At 33.5% G+C, this 15,184-nt stretch overlaps 2 protein-coding genes across 3 annotated transcripts in view; both read right to left on the bottom strand.

Moving 5' to 3' along the window:
- The window catches only part of LOC110099289, a 41,205-nt gene extending 38,257 nt beyond the window's left edge, over positions 1 to 2,948 (bottom strand). The window contains exons 1-3 of the mRNA XM_020826386.2: positions 2,637 to 2,948; positions 2,370 to 2,488; positions 2,207 to 2,298 (exon numbers count right to left, since the gene is read on the bottom strand). Of these exons, the coding sequence (XP_020682045.1) occupies positions 2,207 to 2,298; positions 2,370 to 2,488; positions 2,637 to 2,811 (386 nt within the window). The 5' untranslated portion in view covers positions 2,812 to 2,948. The remainder of the gene's footprint in view (positions 1 to 2,206; positions 2,299 to 2,369; positions 2,489 to 2,636) is intronic.
- A 5,736-nt stretch (positions 2,949 to 8,684) lies between these two features.
- On the bottom strand, positions 8,685 to 11,620 carry LOC110099302 (1-acyl-sn-glycerol-3-phosphate acyltransferase-like). 2 transcript variants are annotated; one of them, XM_020826406.2, is made up of 4 exons: positions 11,192 to 11,544; positions 10,012 to 10,110; positions 9,422 to 9,514; positions 8,685 to 9,330 (listed from the first exon to the last, which is right to left on the bottom strand). In XM_020826406.2, exons 1-4 carry the CDS (start codon positions 11,339 to 11,341, stop codon positions 9,064 to 9,066), a joined length of 609 nt encoding a protein of 202 aa, XP_020682065.1. In that variant the 5' UTR covers positions 11,342 to 11,544; the 3' UTR covers positions 8,685 to 9,063. The 2 variants fall into 2 exon arrangements, with proteins under 2 accessions (XP_020682065.1, XP_020682066.1); XM_020826407.2 differs by lacking the exon at positions 10,012 to 10,110 and having other exon boundaries at positions 11,192 to 11,620.
- Positions 11,621 to 15,184: the final 3,564 nt, after the last annotated feature.

The raw sequence follows: 15,184 nt of genomic DNA, 5'->3' as shown, positions 1-15,184 counted from the left end.
TCCCCCAACCTAAACCTAAAATCTGAAATTAAAAGTGGCCCCCTATCCTTGGCCGACCACCCTAAGAGAGAGGACACATGACTTTCCCCGACATCCTTACCCATGAATGGCCAATCCCGACCAAGATCATGGATTCTTCTAAGATAATCAAGGACTAGTGGATGTTCTTTGTTCCCCCTTCTTCGACATCAATTGGGAGATTGACCAATTCGCTGAAGACTACGTCGACCGGATCATCTTCTCAATGACAACTGCTCTCAACGAACATCGGCGTCCCGTTTAGTGGCAAATCCTCCATCCACTGACCTCCTCTTCCCCGTATAACTCTTCTTTGAGTAATTTTAGTTTCATAGACTAGCTTATTTGCCCACATCCGTCCATGATGTGAGAACCCTTACCTATTTAACACTACACCCGGGTGCCGATGCAATGGCCCTTGTACACTTGTCGTTGTATTCAGGCCATATAGCGCGTCACTTCCAGGGAACGCCCTAGCATTACCACAATGTATTAAATGATTGATGTCATGATTATTCGATAAGTTTTACGCTGACCGTCGGCTACTTAACGCAACCCTCAAAGCATGAACATTACATGTAAAAGAAACATACTACTAATTAATAAAAGCATTATAATACATTAGACCAAGTTTTACAACCAAAATTTTACTTTGTTATTGAACTCTATGGAGTCTCAAGTGTAATAGTAGCACAAGTCCAGGTAGTTATACATGTAAGTTAAAGATTTAATTTACGAAATATCAAATATGATTAATATAACTCATAGTAAAAAAATGAATCAAATTCTAGTAAACTAATTAATATATTTATGATTTTAAAGCTAATAATATCAAAATTATGTATATTATAATGTCTATATCCTTGGTTATGGGTTGCAATAATCAAATAGCCAATAATCATTTATTAAAAATCATAAACATAAGTAATAAAATATGTTCTGCAGCAGATTTAGAAAATATAATCCATCCATATAAAATAATTGAAGGCTTCATTATTACTATATTTAAATGCAATTGTTCAACTTGATTAACTGCATATTACAATTAGTTTTTGTCAATAGTTGATGAAGAGTTGGCAAGCAAAGATATTTAAGCATGTAGATCTATGTTTAAATCCTACACGAACTATAAGATATTCTTTTAATATTGTTTGTATTTTAATCAGTCTAATATTAGCTTGCTTGGCTTTGCAAAGCCTGTGATCAACCAATTAGTCTTAGCCAACTCAACAATCAGTTCAGTCTCTTTCACCAGGCATGAGAAATCCACCCTCACATACTCAAAACATAATTTGCCCAACTCTCCACCACCCGACACACAATTTGATGCGCTACTATTTGATTTGGCCCTAAGTTCAGGTGGGCGTCCAAATGCATCCTATATCCACACCCATTGTGGTGATGAATAATTTATGTCATCTAAAGCTTCATTTGTCAATGGCTCTAAATTTTTTTGTCTTTTCAAAGATCTGATTTATCAAAAATTAATTTTGTGCTCCAAGCATATAATAGAAAGCTCTACATTACCAATCATATGCTTCGTTACTTCAAGCTTATAGGTAACACACTTGCAAGAGCAGTTTATCCACCTCAGTGAGAGTAGCAATGTCTTTATTTCATATAAAATAATGTACATTTAAAGTTCACGCATAAGTTCCAAAGCCTAAGATGAGCAAAAGCCCTATGCAGCTACTATGTCAATCAGACAAAGAATTATATGCAACAGATTTGTTGATCCAAAAATCTTGTAATGAATCAAAGCAGCTAAGTTTTAAGCAAAAAATTAAACATTAAATTGAAATTCAAGAGTCACCCTAGTAAATGTAAACTAATGGTGGAATTTTCAAGCAAGATTTAATAAATAGTAAATCATGGAAGCATTAAACCATGAAAAATATTTGACATGATAGATGTTAAAATAGCTAAATTCTAGTAAATTATTGGGCATGTATTTTAAAGAATTAGAATTTAAATAAAGGAGAAGAAAAGGCACAATGAGAAGTGGTGTAAATCTCTGAAATTCTACTTCCTCCAAGATTTAATAAATCCAAAATTTAACCTAAAATACAAGGAAAACAGAATATAAAAAGGTAACGGGATTTATGTGGCTCAAGAGACAGTTTGGCAATATTTTATCATACTCACGGCAAATATACAAAGCCGTACAATTTATTCTAATCATACTTACCCAGAGGTAGCACCAATGCCTGCCTCAATTCCTTCCCGCAAACCATCACCAACAGAATAATCAATATGCCCTTCCATGGGAAGGCAAAAATCCTAGTAAAAATAACACATCAATAAACATCCATTACGATAGCATCAAAATATAACAAAATCCCATTGTTTACCTTCACGATAACTTGAACAAGGTCGCTGGAGAGCACAACCAGAGTATCCACAATAGTTCCAATTTCTAAATTAGGACATCTCCCTTTCTCGATTATCCTCGCTTTCTTCAAAACGATCCCTGCACATTAGCAATCCAGGACAAATAAAATCATGCCAAACCTAATAAAAGAGCTAAGCAAATTCATTCGTATCAGACAGCAATGCACAGAAAACGATCGTTTAGAACCCTCGTACCTAATAAATTAAATAAGGGTTGGGCATCTCACCATAGCCCTCATCGAGGGAAGCGGTATGGAAGACGCCGGCATAGACGGAGCCGTCCTTGACCTGGACCTCGACCGCTAGCCCCACGGCGCAGAACGTCGCCAGAAGAAGCGCGTCGTCGAAGGTGATCTCCGTCATTTCCAACGCTACCTCAGCTTCTCCATTACTGCAACCCATTACTCGTAAATCTCTCGAAGTACCAGTCTCCCTTCGCGGTTTAACTTGATCGATTTCTACTTGCACCTTTAACTTATAGTGCTTCTTGTTTTACACTAATCGAGAAGGAGAAGTAGAAGGAGAAGGAGGAGATCAAAACGATACTCGACTCGGGAAAGCTTGTCTCGCTGGGCGAGTGAGGGCAGGGTCGCGCGCAAATAGGTAGCGCGGGGCAAGTGCATTGCTGCTCGAGGTCAGCCGGGGTCGCGCGCGGAGTGGTCGCAGCGGAGCGGTTGCAGGGTGGGTGCGTCGCGCGGGGTCGGGTCGCGGGCAGCAGGGGCAGGGTCACGCCGCAGCGGGGGTTAGGTTAAACCAGGTTTGCGGGTTGACCCGGCAACCCGTTGGGTCAACCTGAACCCGACCCGTTTTTCAAACGGGTCAATTTCTGGAACCCGAACCCGACCCGTTTTGAAATCGGGTCAGGTCCAACTCGAATTTTTAGGGTCGGGTTCTCGTGTCGTGTCAAATATTGACACCCCTACATGTCCCATCCCTAACACAACCCATTATCATCTCAATCAAATATAACACTGTTAAGGTATATGGTGATAAAAACTTTTATAAGCATGCCTTGAGCCAATTTTTATTAAAAATTAGGGTTAGTTTTCTAAATATTAAAATTATGAAATAAAAAATTTGTAGGGTTTAATTTTTTTTTAATTAGAAATAAATAAAATGTAAAATATTTACATAGATAATTTAGTATCACATTTAGCCCATCTTAAAAAAAAAAAAAATCACCCAAATTGGGTGAATTTCTTATGCAATAACTCATACCTCTCATAAACCCAACCAATTTGTCATTAGTACAACCCCGCACAAACTAACCATGAGGGACCCAACCCGAACTTCATTGTCCATACATTAACCCATCTTCATTGTCATCTCAATCAAATCTAATAACTTCAAGACACACAGTGATTACATTTTTTATAAGAATATCTTTAGCTAATTTTTATTAAAAATTTAGAGCAATTATTTATATATTAAAAGCGTGGAATGAAAAAAATTGTATGATTTATTTATTTTTTAATTAGAAGTAAAGAAAATGCATAAATTATATGTGTGAGAAATTTAATAAATTCATGATATCAAATATCAAATCAAAGTACAAAATATTCATAACACCTAATTTAGGTTACTTTCCCTATGTTTCATATATATAAATATTTAAGGCTACCAAACGAAAAAAACCTGCCATTGTGCACTCGTCAAATATTTAAGTTGTCACGATGTGTACTTGTTAGTTATAACTTGTCACAATCATCGTCTCACTAATAACCTTTCTATATGGTCTATCCTTCTAGTTCCAATGGTGAGGATACAAAGATAGGAGCACTTGTAGCCAATTAAAATCTTCCATAACAAACATATACACCTTACAAAATCCCATTTAATTGTTACAAAATTGTTTATCATCTTAGATTATTAGAATTTCTCTTATATCAGAGGGTAAAGTTGGGAGCTTACCTATAAATACTTCTCTTCGCAAATGAATTTCCATGTTAGTTTTAGTGTTGTTACATTCCTTGAGTGTTGGTAATTTAATTCTATCTATTTGTCCCCTCCCCAAAAGCCTATTATTTACAATTTGGTTGAAATGTGACAAAGCAGTGGTGACATCTTCACATGCAAAGCAATCGATGGAGTAAGTATAGGTCATGCAACTTAGGGCCACAATCATTTCTTCGAGATAAAGCTACTTATAACTAAAATTACCCATTGGATGTAGCCTCGATAAGGTTCTTGATCAAAGACCTCTCTTTATTGTAACACATAGCTTCCTACAATCATAATCGACCATTGCATAACTCAAAGATAAAGTCTTATATCTAGGTGCTTCATGATCTCCTAATGGAGATTGAATCATGATCTCCTAATTGGATAGCGTTGGAAAGGCAACAAATTCAAACTGAAAATATAAAAAGTACACCACTAACCTTGAACAAACAATCACAAAAAGGTTGAGACCATCACATCAAGCTTTGTGATAGACCGATCACCATCTCTGAGATCATTAGAGACAAAAAAAAAAGATGTTGAGAAGAGGAAAGTGTAATGACATGAAAATATTGCAAATAATTTTAAAGTGAACAATCTAAACAATAAAAAAATTTGAGTTACAGCGCTGCGGTGATGTGCTTGCGAGCACAGTGGCACTGGGAGGCATCGAGAACGTGCCATTGCAACGTTGAGCTCTTTGAAATTTCTAAAAATAATTCAATGCAACAGCGCTGAGATATATAGTGATGTGATGAAGTGCTGTTTTACATGCAGCACTATGACGCTAGGTCATAAGAGCGTTGTGCTAGTCACTAAACAACATTTTTATATATAGTTTATATTATATTTAACACTAAGCCTCCCATCCTCTTATTTCACTTGGCTTGCCGGGTAAGGAAGAAAGAGATGATAGAGAAGAGGGGAGAAGGAGAAGAGGGGAGAAGGAGAAGAGAGAAAATTGATATGAAAATGGATGCATAAGAAGATTGATAAATATGATATGATACACCAATGGATAGGAAGTAATGTCTTCTTACATGAAAATCACATAGTTGATTTGTGATATATGATATAAGACTGATTCCTAAAAATATTATTAATACGATTGAGATCGATTCTTGTAAGGTTGGCCTACATGACTGGATACAGGAAAAATACAACAGGTAGCTAGGTATCATATCTTTCATATATTACTTAATATTGATACGTTGCTTGAATATGCATATGATATGAGAATATATGATAAATTACATTTATGCCATGACATGATATGATCTATAAATGATATAAGAAATGACTGATACTTATATATAATATGATTTATAAGTTATATATATGCACATGTGTGTGTGAATCATCTACTATGAATTATTCAATATATAATATGTTGCATTGCATTTGATATACTACATTGGATATGGTGCATGATAGACATATATAACATAGACATTGTGCGATGTGCATATGATAATAACATGTGAACATAATTTTCAAGCAAGTATATGAATTAGACTATTTTGTAATTGATAGATATAGAAATGATTGAACTACTGATTCTTTATTTAGCTACTGGTTACTACTCATGAGTTATACAATTATACATATTGTTATTATTCATATGACCTAATAGTGTTCGCAATGACTACTAAATGCTTTTATAGTTATATGTTCATACTAATATTACTTGAATTATTACATCCATGTTGTTGCTATTAAATTGTATTGATTTCAGTGTTAGGTTCTGGTAACCTATTGATCTGTTAGCTCATTCTGTGATTTTACATATTTTTTAGGAAAGGGATAGAAACCAGTAGAGCAAGGCAAATCGAGATTAATGTTTTATTTATTTTTGTATTTTATTTTATTTTATTATAGTCAGGAGTTGAAAGAGATAGATGTACGTATTGATAGAACTTCTAGCTAGTGCATATGAATTTTGAAGAATAGATACAATTTTATTCTTTGATATATATATGATTATTAGTTGTCTCCGTTGGATTGATTTATACTAATGGGTTATTAATAGTTCTGATAAATTAATGAAAAGATTAAAATATATAATTCTTTCAAATTTAATCTTAGGACATGACAGGAAATTCGACTTTCTCTTTTGAGAGTTTTTGTAACTATCGATTGTTAAGTGCTCTAACTCATATTTGTCAATGATAGGAATAATTTGATTTGAATTGAGCTTTCAAATACATTTCCCTAAATAAATATAGTGCAATGACTTTTGGTTATTTGTGTTGAAACAAGTTTAATGCATAGCAGGAGGAGAATGCAGAGAAAAGAAAAACAGAGAAGAAGACGAAGTATAATGTAGTACTAAATGTGTTCCCTTCATTAACCTTAGCTTATACAGTAATCTCATTTATATAGAAGGCTTTATGATCTAAAGATTGGATGAAGAGATAAGCAACGGTGAGGATACATAGACAAATACCATCAGATATCAGAGATAGTGGGGAGCAAGTCTGTACATGAAAACCATCAAATATCATTGGACTTAGTGGTTTGAGTGAACTCTGCAAAATTACTTTAACAAATTGCAAGTCTTTTGAGTTATATAAATTCAAAATTCCCATCTCCTTTTTTTTTTTCTTGAGACGGGGTAATCGTTAATCTGCCCGTTGCCACTCTCTTAGAGGAGACGTTTGGCGGAGTAACTAATCTCTCAGCAGGTCTAGTGGCAACCAGCCCCACAGGTGTCGGACCACTCACTTATTTTCTCCTCACTTCAGGAGTCGTGCTGCTTGAGAGAGGAATCAAATGTAGTTTGGGGATTCTCAACTCATTTGTCTAATTAAAACCATCTTTAAGGGGCTATCCGCCTATCCCTCTACTTGGCACAATCAAATATATTTAGGGAAATAAAGTAGATGAATTGAGCTCAAGTTATCCTTTAATTAATCGAGTTCAATTTCAAGCTAGAGTCTAATTTTACGAAATTGAGTTGACTCGTCAGAAACCCATTGACAAATTTGAGAAGTCTGAAATAAAATTTGAATAAAGTTAACGAGTAATACATTCTATTCTTGGTTTATATGAATCCTTGATAAATTCTAGCATAGTTGATCAAAATATAAGATCAAATTGATTATTATAATGTTTTCACACTAACACTCCGTTTGAGATAACTTTCTAACTAATTTGTAAAGCTGCTATCTAGAAATTAGTATATTTTAAAATGATTTTTCTTAAAACAATGTTAAAATAATCATTTAATTATAAAAAAATTCTGATGTATATAAATATAAATTAATTGAATTAAATTTTTAAAAAGTGATGAGACAATTTTACAAACTCTAAAATATAATTTAAGTAATTTTGATTAATTTAAATGATATGTTCATATTTTTTTTTTAACTTCTGATAAGACATATTTAATTAACTTACAATAAATTTTAATAAATTTACACACTAAATTACGCTACCTTTAATTCTTCTTTTTGGTCGAATTTGAAGATTTAGGTTTTATTTGGGACAGTTTTTTTATTGGTTCTTAGAATAATTTTTTAGCATAAAATTTTTAATTTTTATATAAAAAAACTACTTTAAGAAGCATAAAGAAAGTCATACCAAACGGATAAAATAAAAAAAAAAAAATCATCCCAAACGGAGAGCCTCAAACTCAAACAGAGCCTTAGGCTCTCCATTTAGGATGACTTTTTACTGCTTTTTAAAGCAATTTTTTAAATTATCCTTTAATTAATCGAGTTCAAGTTCAAGACAAAATCTAATTTTACGAAATTGAGTTGACTCGTCAGAAACCCATTGACAAACTTGCAAAGTTTGAAATAAAATTAGAATAATGTTAACCATTCTATTCTTGGTTTACATGAATCCTTGATAAATTCTATCATAGTTGATAGTTGATGAAAATATAAGATCAAGTTTATTATTATAATGCTTTCACACTAACATTTTATTTGGAATAGCTTTCTAACTAATTTGTAAAGCTGTTATAGAAAAATTAGTTTTATAAAGTTGTCATAGAAAGCAGTTTTCTAGTACAAATTTTTTAAAAGTAATAAAAAAAATAATGGGTAAATAAAAATTATAATGAACTCAACAAGAAAATTGTCCCAAAATGAAGCCCAAGAAATTTTTTGATATATAAAAATTTTTAAGATAATATAGAAAAAAAAATTTTTTGATACAATACACTTTATAAGCTTTCATTTAAGAGGAATTTATTGATGATGTGAAGTATTCTCATATGATCATAGATCATTAAAACATATGAGAGTTCAGTTTAATCCCCTTAAATCCAAATCAAGAATAGGCGCAATCAATAACAAAGCAGTGGGAGATGCCCTTATAAGCCTCACTAGACAGTAATTAAAATCTTATCAGATTCCCATTTCAAAGCATCCATTACAAATCAGGAGTTCAAAATAATTTACATTCATGAAGAGAAGTAATCGAAGCTGATGGTCAACAGGAAACCTGATTGATATAACAACAAAGATTACATCTAAAATGATATAATCATTAACTAAGGCTTTATTTGGGAAAACTTTTTTGCTACTTTTTAAACTATTTTTTTTATTAAAAAGTCGTTTTAGAAAGTAGCAAAGAAGCTGTCCTAAATGAAGCATGGGACGGCTTTCTTATTGCTTCTAAAAGCAGCCTTCTAGTACAAAAGTTAACATTTTTGTACTGAAAAAATACTTTAAAAAACAGTAAGAAAGCTGTCCCAAAGAAAGCCTAAGATTCCCTTATGATATTCTTACCTTCGGTTACCAAAGGCTTTTGAGATTCTGGTAGGTGTTGTAAGTACAAATCATGCACCATCTCTACGTATTTATTAATATCCTTTTCTTCCCAATCAATGGTTTTTATTGGTGGTAGGTATCTTACTTTGAGTGGGGCTGGTCTCACACGGAGACTGTTCTTCCTCCAAGCTAGATGAGTGCCCGTCAAAACCATGGGAACTATTGGCAACTTGGACTGCAATGCTATGTGTACAAAGCCCTAATTTTGAGAAAGTAAAACAGTGAGAGGCAAATAGAAGAAGGAATTGCATTACAGGAGTCAGCATATCACAGTAAAAATTTCTCTATACCTTCTTAAAGGGAAGAAGCCTTCCGGTCTTCGACCGAGTTCCCTCCGGAAAAATTATCAAGGATAAATTTTTCTTGACAATGGCCTGAGCAACCTGAACTCCCAAGAGTAACAATTTAAATAATAAAAGCTATGGTTAGATAATACGAGGATTTAAAGGAAAAATTATTCTGAGCGGTGTCCGGACATGTTCGGAGGACAATCTGAACGTGCCACGTCACCCAATACACCTCCGGATGCGTCCGGACACCGCATAGAATAATCTCTCGGATTTAAAGACATACTACATGATTTTTATCTATTTAAATATCTAAGACTTAAATATTTATTTTTATTTGCATAACAACTTCATATTTAAATTCCATTAACAAATATCACAAATTTTAATTTATCTAAAGTGAAATATGCTTTTAATATATATATATATATATAATAAAGTGAAATATGCTTTTAATAAATATATTCTAATATAATTTATATACTAATATATAAATAAATAAAAATTATAAATTGTCTATGCAAATCCCCTTAGATGATGATATTGAGAATTGGTGAGTATATAATGATGGATAAGATTAGAAAATAAGAGACCTTTTTCATAGACTCAATTGCAGCAGCTGGGTTGGAGCGATCAATACGGAGATGATTGGCTAACACATATAGTTGGCCAAACATTGGGTACCATATTATCTGCAGCAGACAATACTGAGTTATTAAAGATATAAAGATAGAAGATGAATGTCAATAGATTTGTTATAGGAAGAAAATTTAGTTGAGGATATTATGATCAAAATTTTATTTGGATGAGTCTTAACACTACCAAAAAATAGGATTTTTTGCGGCAGTTGTTCAGAGTGGTTTCAAAACTGCCGCCGATACACTATTTTAGCATCAGTTTTGACCGCTATAATTTGCAGCGGTTAAAATCGGTGCAATTAAAAGCGGTTTAAACCGCTATGGAATGTCGTTGCAGCGCATCGCAATTACAACGGGATGTAGCAAGTTTTAGAACCGCTGCAAATTAAAATGTGGCGGTAATAACCGCCGAGAAAAATAAAAAATTGTGCTACAATAACCCTATTTTTTTGTAGTAAAGTAGAGTACAATATAAACCTTATTGATTATTCATGCGTTACACTTCAAAATAAATCTATGAATTATAATGCCTATCTTACTATATTTTGTTAAGGATATCTCAAAAGAGTGTTTATTCAAGTTAAATTCAAGTTATTGTGTCCTCAGCTTGAAGCAATATACCGAAGAATAGAAATTAGGTTTAGATATTCTAATCAAAATTTAGAATTTGTTTGGGACAGCTTTCTTATTGCTTCTTAATGCAGCTTTCTAGCACAAAAATTAAAGTTGCTTTAAGAAGCAGTAAAAAAGCCATCACAAACAAAGCCTTAGTCATAATTGATTTAGAAGTTTTAGATTTAGGCTTTGTTTGGGACAACTTTTTTCCTGCTTCTTAAAGCAGCTTTCAAGTGCAAAAACTTTAATTTTTGTCCATAAATTTTGTTTTATCAAGCAATAAAAAAACCCTCTCAAACGAAGCATTACTTTGAGATGAGTCCAATACCTGAATAATCAATCAACTCCTATATTACACTTATCTGAAAACAAATTCAAAGATTTTAAAGCACATCCTAACCAAACTTTGGCCAGGATATCCTCAATTATTTCCATTTAATTTCTTCAAGGAAAGAAGATTCTTAAAATAATGTAGAAGATGCCGATTGAAATTTCAGTGGAAGAAGCTGCAGTATGTTACCTCCTTTTTGGCAATGCCCACCGAGCCAGTTGGAGTCAGCCACATGACAAGGAAAATATCAAGGGGTGATGCATGGTTGCATATGTAGATAGCCCTCGTATTGGAAAATTCAGAACCTTCTATTTTTATGGGGTTTCCAAGAATCCACATCTGTCAACATAACAAAGATTGGTCCTCATAAGAGATGCTTGATAGTTTTAACGATCTTAAAGAATAAGATTGTGCGAAAAAGAAAAGAAAAGAAGAAATAATTGAGATGCAGTGTTCAAGGTACAAGCAGTGTTCAAGGTACAAGCATAGATATGGATAAGTTACAAATATAGCGAAGGCGATGCCAGCAAAAAAGTTAGAAGATACCTAACCAAAATGTAAAACAAAAGAAAAAAATGTTCAATTATTTATCAATATTGCTTATGCTTTAGCTTTCTCCTTAAATTTCTCTTCCCATTAGTTTGAGACAAATATGCTGCTACTCCGTTGAAAAAATAGGAAAAATGAATGAATTAGATAAATTGTCTAAAGATCAGCTTCAGATTTTTCAACTATTTATAATATTTCTATCCCCTTCTCCAGAAGGTTAATGATTCGTTTGGGATAGCTCTTTTTACTAATTTTTAAAGCAACATCTTAGTACAAATATTTTTTTAACTTGAAATTTGTATAATAAAAAGCTGCTTTAGAAAATAGTAAAAAAATAGTCTCAAACGAAGTCAAAGTTTGTAAGAACATACAAGAAATTGAAGTTAGCATTAAATACCATACACCTACATACACTGAAAGTAGCAAAGCTTAAAAAAGAATTCATATAACCTTTAAAATAAGAAAGAGGCATCTCTTACACAGACCCTTCATATATCCAACCCACTATCATCATTAAATGAAAATCAACTTATATCTTCACCTAAACTTTATTATGTGAAAGCTATAATCCAGTATTCATCAAGAATTATATAAAAAAATAATGCCTCCAAGATACCTTCATTGTCTGCTTCTATTACTATGGAGTTTGAATGCAATTCAAGTTCCATACAATTCATAAAACTCAACTGTTGCACCCTTTTCAAAAATATTACATATTAGTAATACTAGCACAAAATTCTGCAAATTATTTTCGTAAAATGTAGGTTCATGAATGTATTAATCAGTTTAGTTCATTCATTTCTTGTAATTCAAATATGTAATTTTTTTTTTTTTCACACCAGAAATTGAAACCAAAGAGGAAAAGTTCGTATCAAAAAGGTTATCATTACATCCGTCAAATAAAAGAGAGTGGATAAGATGAATCTTGTATAGATCCCGACGGCGCATGGAGAAAAAACAAGTGCTTCAGCGTCTTTTCATAAGTCCGTAAATTTTTTTCACAGCATAAATTGAGACCAAAGAGAAAAAGTTCTAATCCAACAGGTTAGCATGCATAACTTCCGTCAAATTAAAGAAAGTGGATAAGATGAATCTAGTAATAGTGAAGTAAATCAGAAGCGAAGTAAAATAAGGAAGCGATAAGAGGATGTTTAACACCTCAATGAGAAAAGAATGGGTAATGTTGGGATGCAATGGGTGTGCAAGGATAGTACTGAAATTTCTATAAAAAAATCAAATTAAGATAATAGAACAAATATTGAGTTCACAAATACAGAGCATAAAAGTTTACAAAGTTTAAAAAGATTTATAATTCATTACAAAAATAAATAAATATTACCCTAAGCTTAAACAAAAAGAGCTAAATAAACAATTTTTCCTCATATAAAATTGGAGATAATAATAAAGATGTAGCATTATAAATGACCAAGAAGAAAAAAAAAATATGAGACCGTCCCTAAAGGTGATAGAAAAGGATTGACAAAGGAGCGCATTAGAGGCCTGTTCAATATATATAATAATCCTATTGTGGGTGATGTGCCTGTGAAGATCATGTATTGTATAGTAGTCCGGTTTTAGGTTATGTTGTTCTTGCAAGACACAACACCATGTATATTTCCTATAAATAGGTTATAAGTTGATGTATTGTAAGCCCCTCTTATAATAGCCCCCCTTGGAATAGCTCATTAATAAAAAAATTGGATTTCCTGTGATATCTCTCCCTCTCTCTCTCTTGCAAGAAGCTCAAGCTTCCTCCAAGAATGTCATAACCTATGTTGCACCGATAAACCTATTTATGAAGGCGTGCTGTATCCGATACACCGATACACGGATACGCCTCCGATACTCCACCGATACGTGTAGGATACGCCAAAGCCGTATCCAATTAAAATACTATTTAATTTCAAAAGGACACGCCGTTGAAAAACAAAAAGAAATCCGAAAAAAAGACGTGTCATATTTACTTTCGCGGTTGCGAGCAAGATTCTCTCATTTCCGAGATGGATTTGAGTCTCTTGATGATATGAAAATATTAAAAATTATTAATCTTTCACTTGATGAGCCTGAATTAGAAGCTATGATATTTATTGAAGATGATATGGAAGTTCAAAGACAAACCAATGAAGAAGATAATTATATCATTCCTTCTATTGAATAGTTGAAACTTCATGTGCTAGATAATTTATGTTTATGCTTTTGTTGTTGTATTAGACATTTAATACTTACTTATATTTTGATATTATAAGTTACAATGCTACAAATGATGTTGTTGCCATTTTTTTGTAATATCAAATATTATGTTTTGATTGCTTTCTTAATTTTTATGTATTATTTATAAATTATAATGCCCTGTCCGCGCCATACCCGTATCCTGTATTTTAAGAATTGACGTGTCCCGTATCCATATCGTATCGTATCCGTGTCGCCGTATCTGTATCGGTGCAACATAGGTCATAACAATATGACCTAGCATAGAAATCTTTAATGGGTAGCTTTAATCCCACTAGAAAAAATACATTGAAGAATAGCTTTAGTTAGAGATGAAGACCTTTAAAAATAATGGCAAGAAGGAAGCTAATTTATATCACTAAGGAAAATTCCTCTCGAACTAAAAGTCATAGCTCGTCTTAAGGACAACATAAGTGGTTTCAATGAAGCAAGGCTAGATGAAGTCCACAATGGTTGCTCTAAGATTACAGGTCAATCAACTAGCGTAGGAAAGATGTATTGAACAGATCGTCTCAAGGAGGTCTTGGTTAGGTTATAGTGGAGGTATTTTGGAATGTGCAGGTGCCCTCAAATTGATCAACCTTGGCCTATTGTTGATCGTGAGGAAGGTAAACTCCATTATGTTGTGATGGTATTCTCTAGCAAGTACAGTTGAAGGATTTGATTTTGAGGCTCCTCTATCGCACGAACACGATTATCCAAGGACAAGCCCAACAAACCTTACCAATTAATAATATCCTTTATTGAAAGACAAGTTCCTTAATTGATGAGGGCTATAGCAAGTGGCTCCATTGCAAAAGAGTTTGTGAACACAGATAAAAATGTTGAAGAGACGCAAACATTTTTATGTGAAAATTTTGGAAAGCAACAAAATTACGATACTAGACCCAATAAAAAATTTTCATTAAGTGAGTGAATATTATAAAAATCTAGGGGTGTCAATATTTGACACGACATGAAAATCCGACCCAGAAATTTCAGGTTGGACCCAACCCATTTGAAAAACAAGTCGGGTTCGGGTTCCAGAATTCGACCCGTTTAAAAAATGGGTCGGGTTCGGGTTGACCCAACGGGTTGCCAGGTCAATCATTAAGTGAGTGAATATTATAAAAATCTAGGGGTGTCAATATTTGACACGACATGAAAATCCGACCCAGAAATTTCAGGTTGGACCCAACCCATTTGAAAAACAAGTCGGGTTCGGGTTCCAGAATTCGACCCGTTTAAAAAATGGGTCGGGTTCGGGTTGACCCAACGGTTTGCCAGGTCAACTCGCCAACCCGTTTAAAATGAGATGCTTGCACTGCCCCTGCTGCCCGCGATCCTGCCCTAGCTGCTCGCGCACTGTCCGCGGCTGCCCGAGCCCTGCCCGCTCAGCTGCCCATGAGACAGCACTTGCAAGCC

This window comes from Dendrobium catenatum, unplaced genomic scaffold (assembly GCF_001605985.2).
Source record: "Dendrobium catenatum unplaced genomic scaffold, ASM160598v2 fragScaff_scaffold_1539, whole genome shotgun sequence".
Taxonomy (NCBI): Eukaryota; Viridiplantae; Streptophyta; class Magnoliopsida; order Asparagales; family Orchidaceae; genus Dendrobium; species Dendrobium catenatum.
The sequence above is the reverse complement of the archived record's forward strand: the minus strand, read 5'-3'. Positions and strand labels throughout refer to the sequence as shown.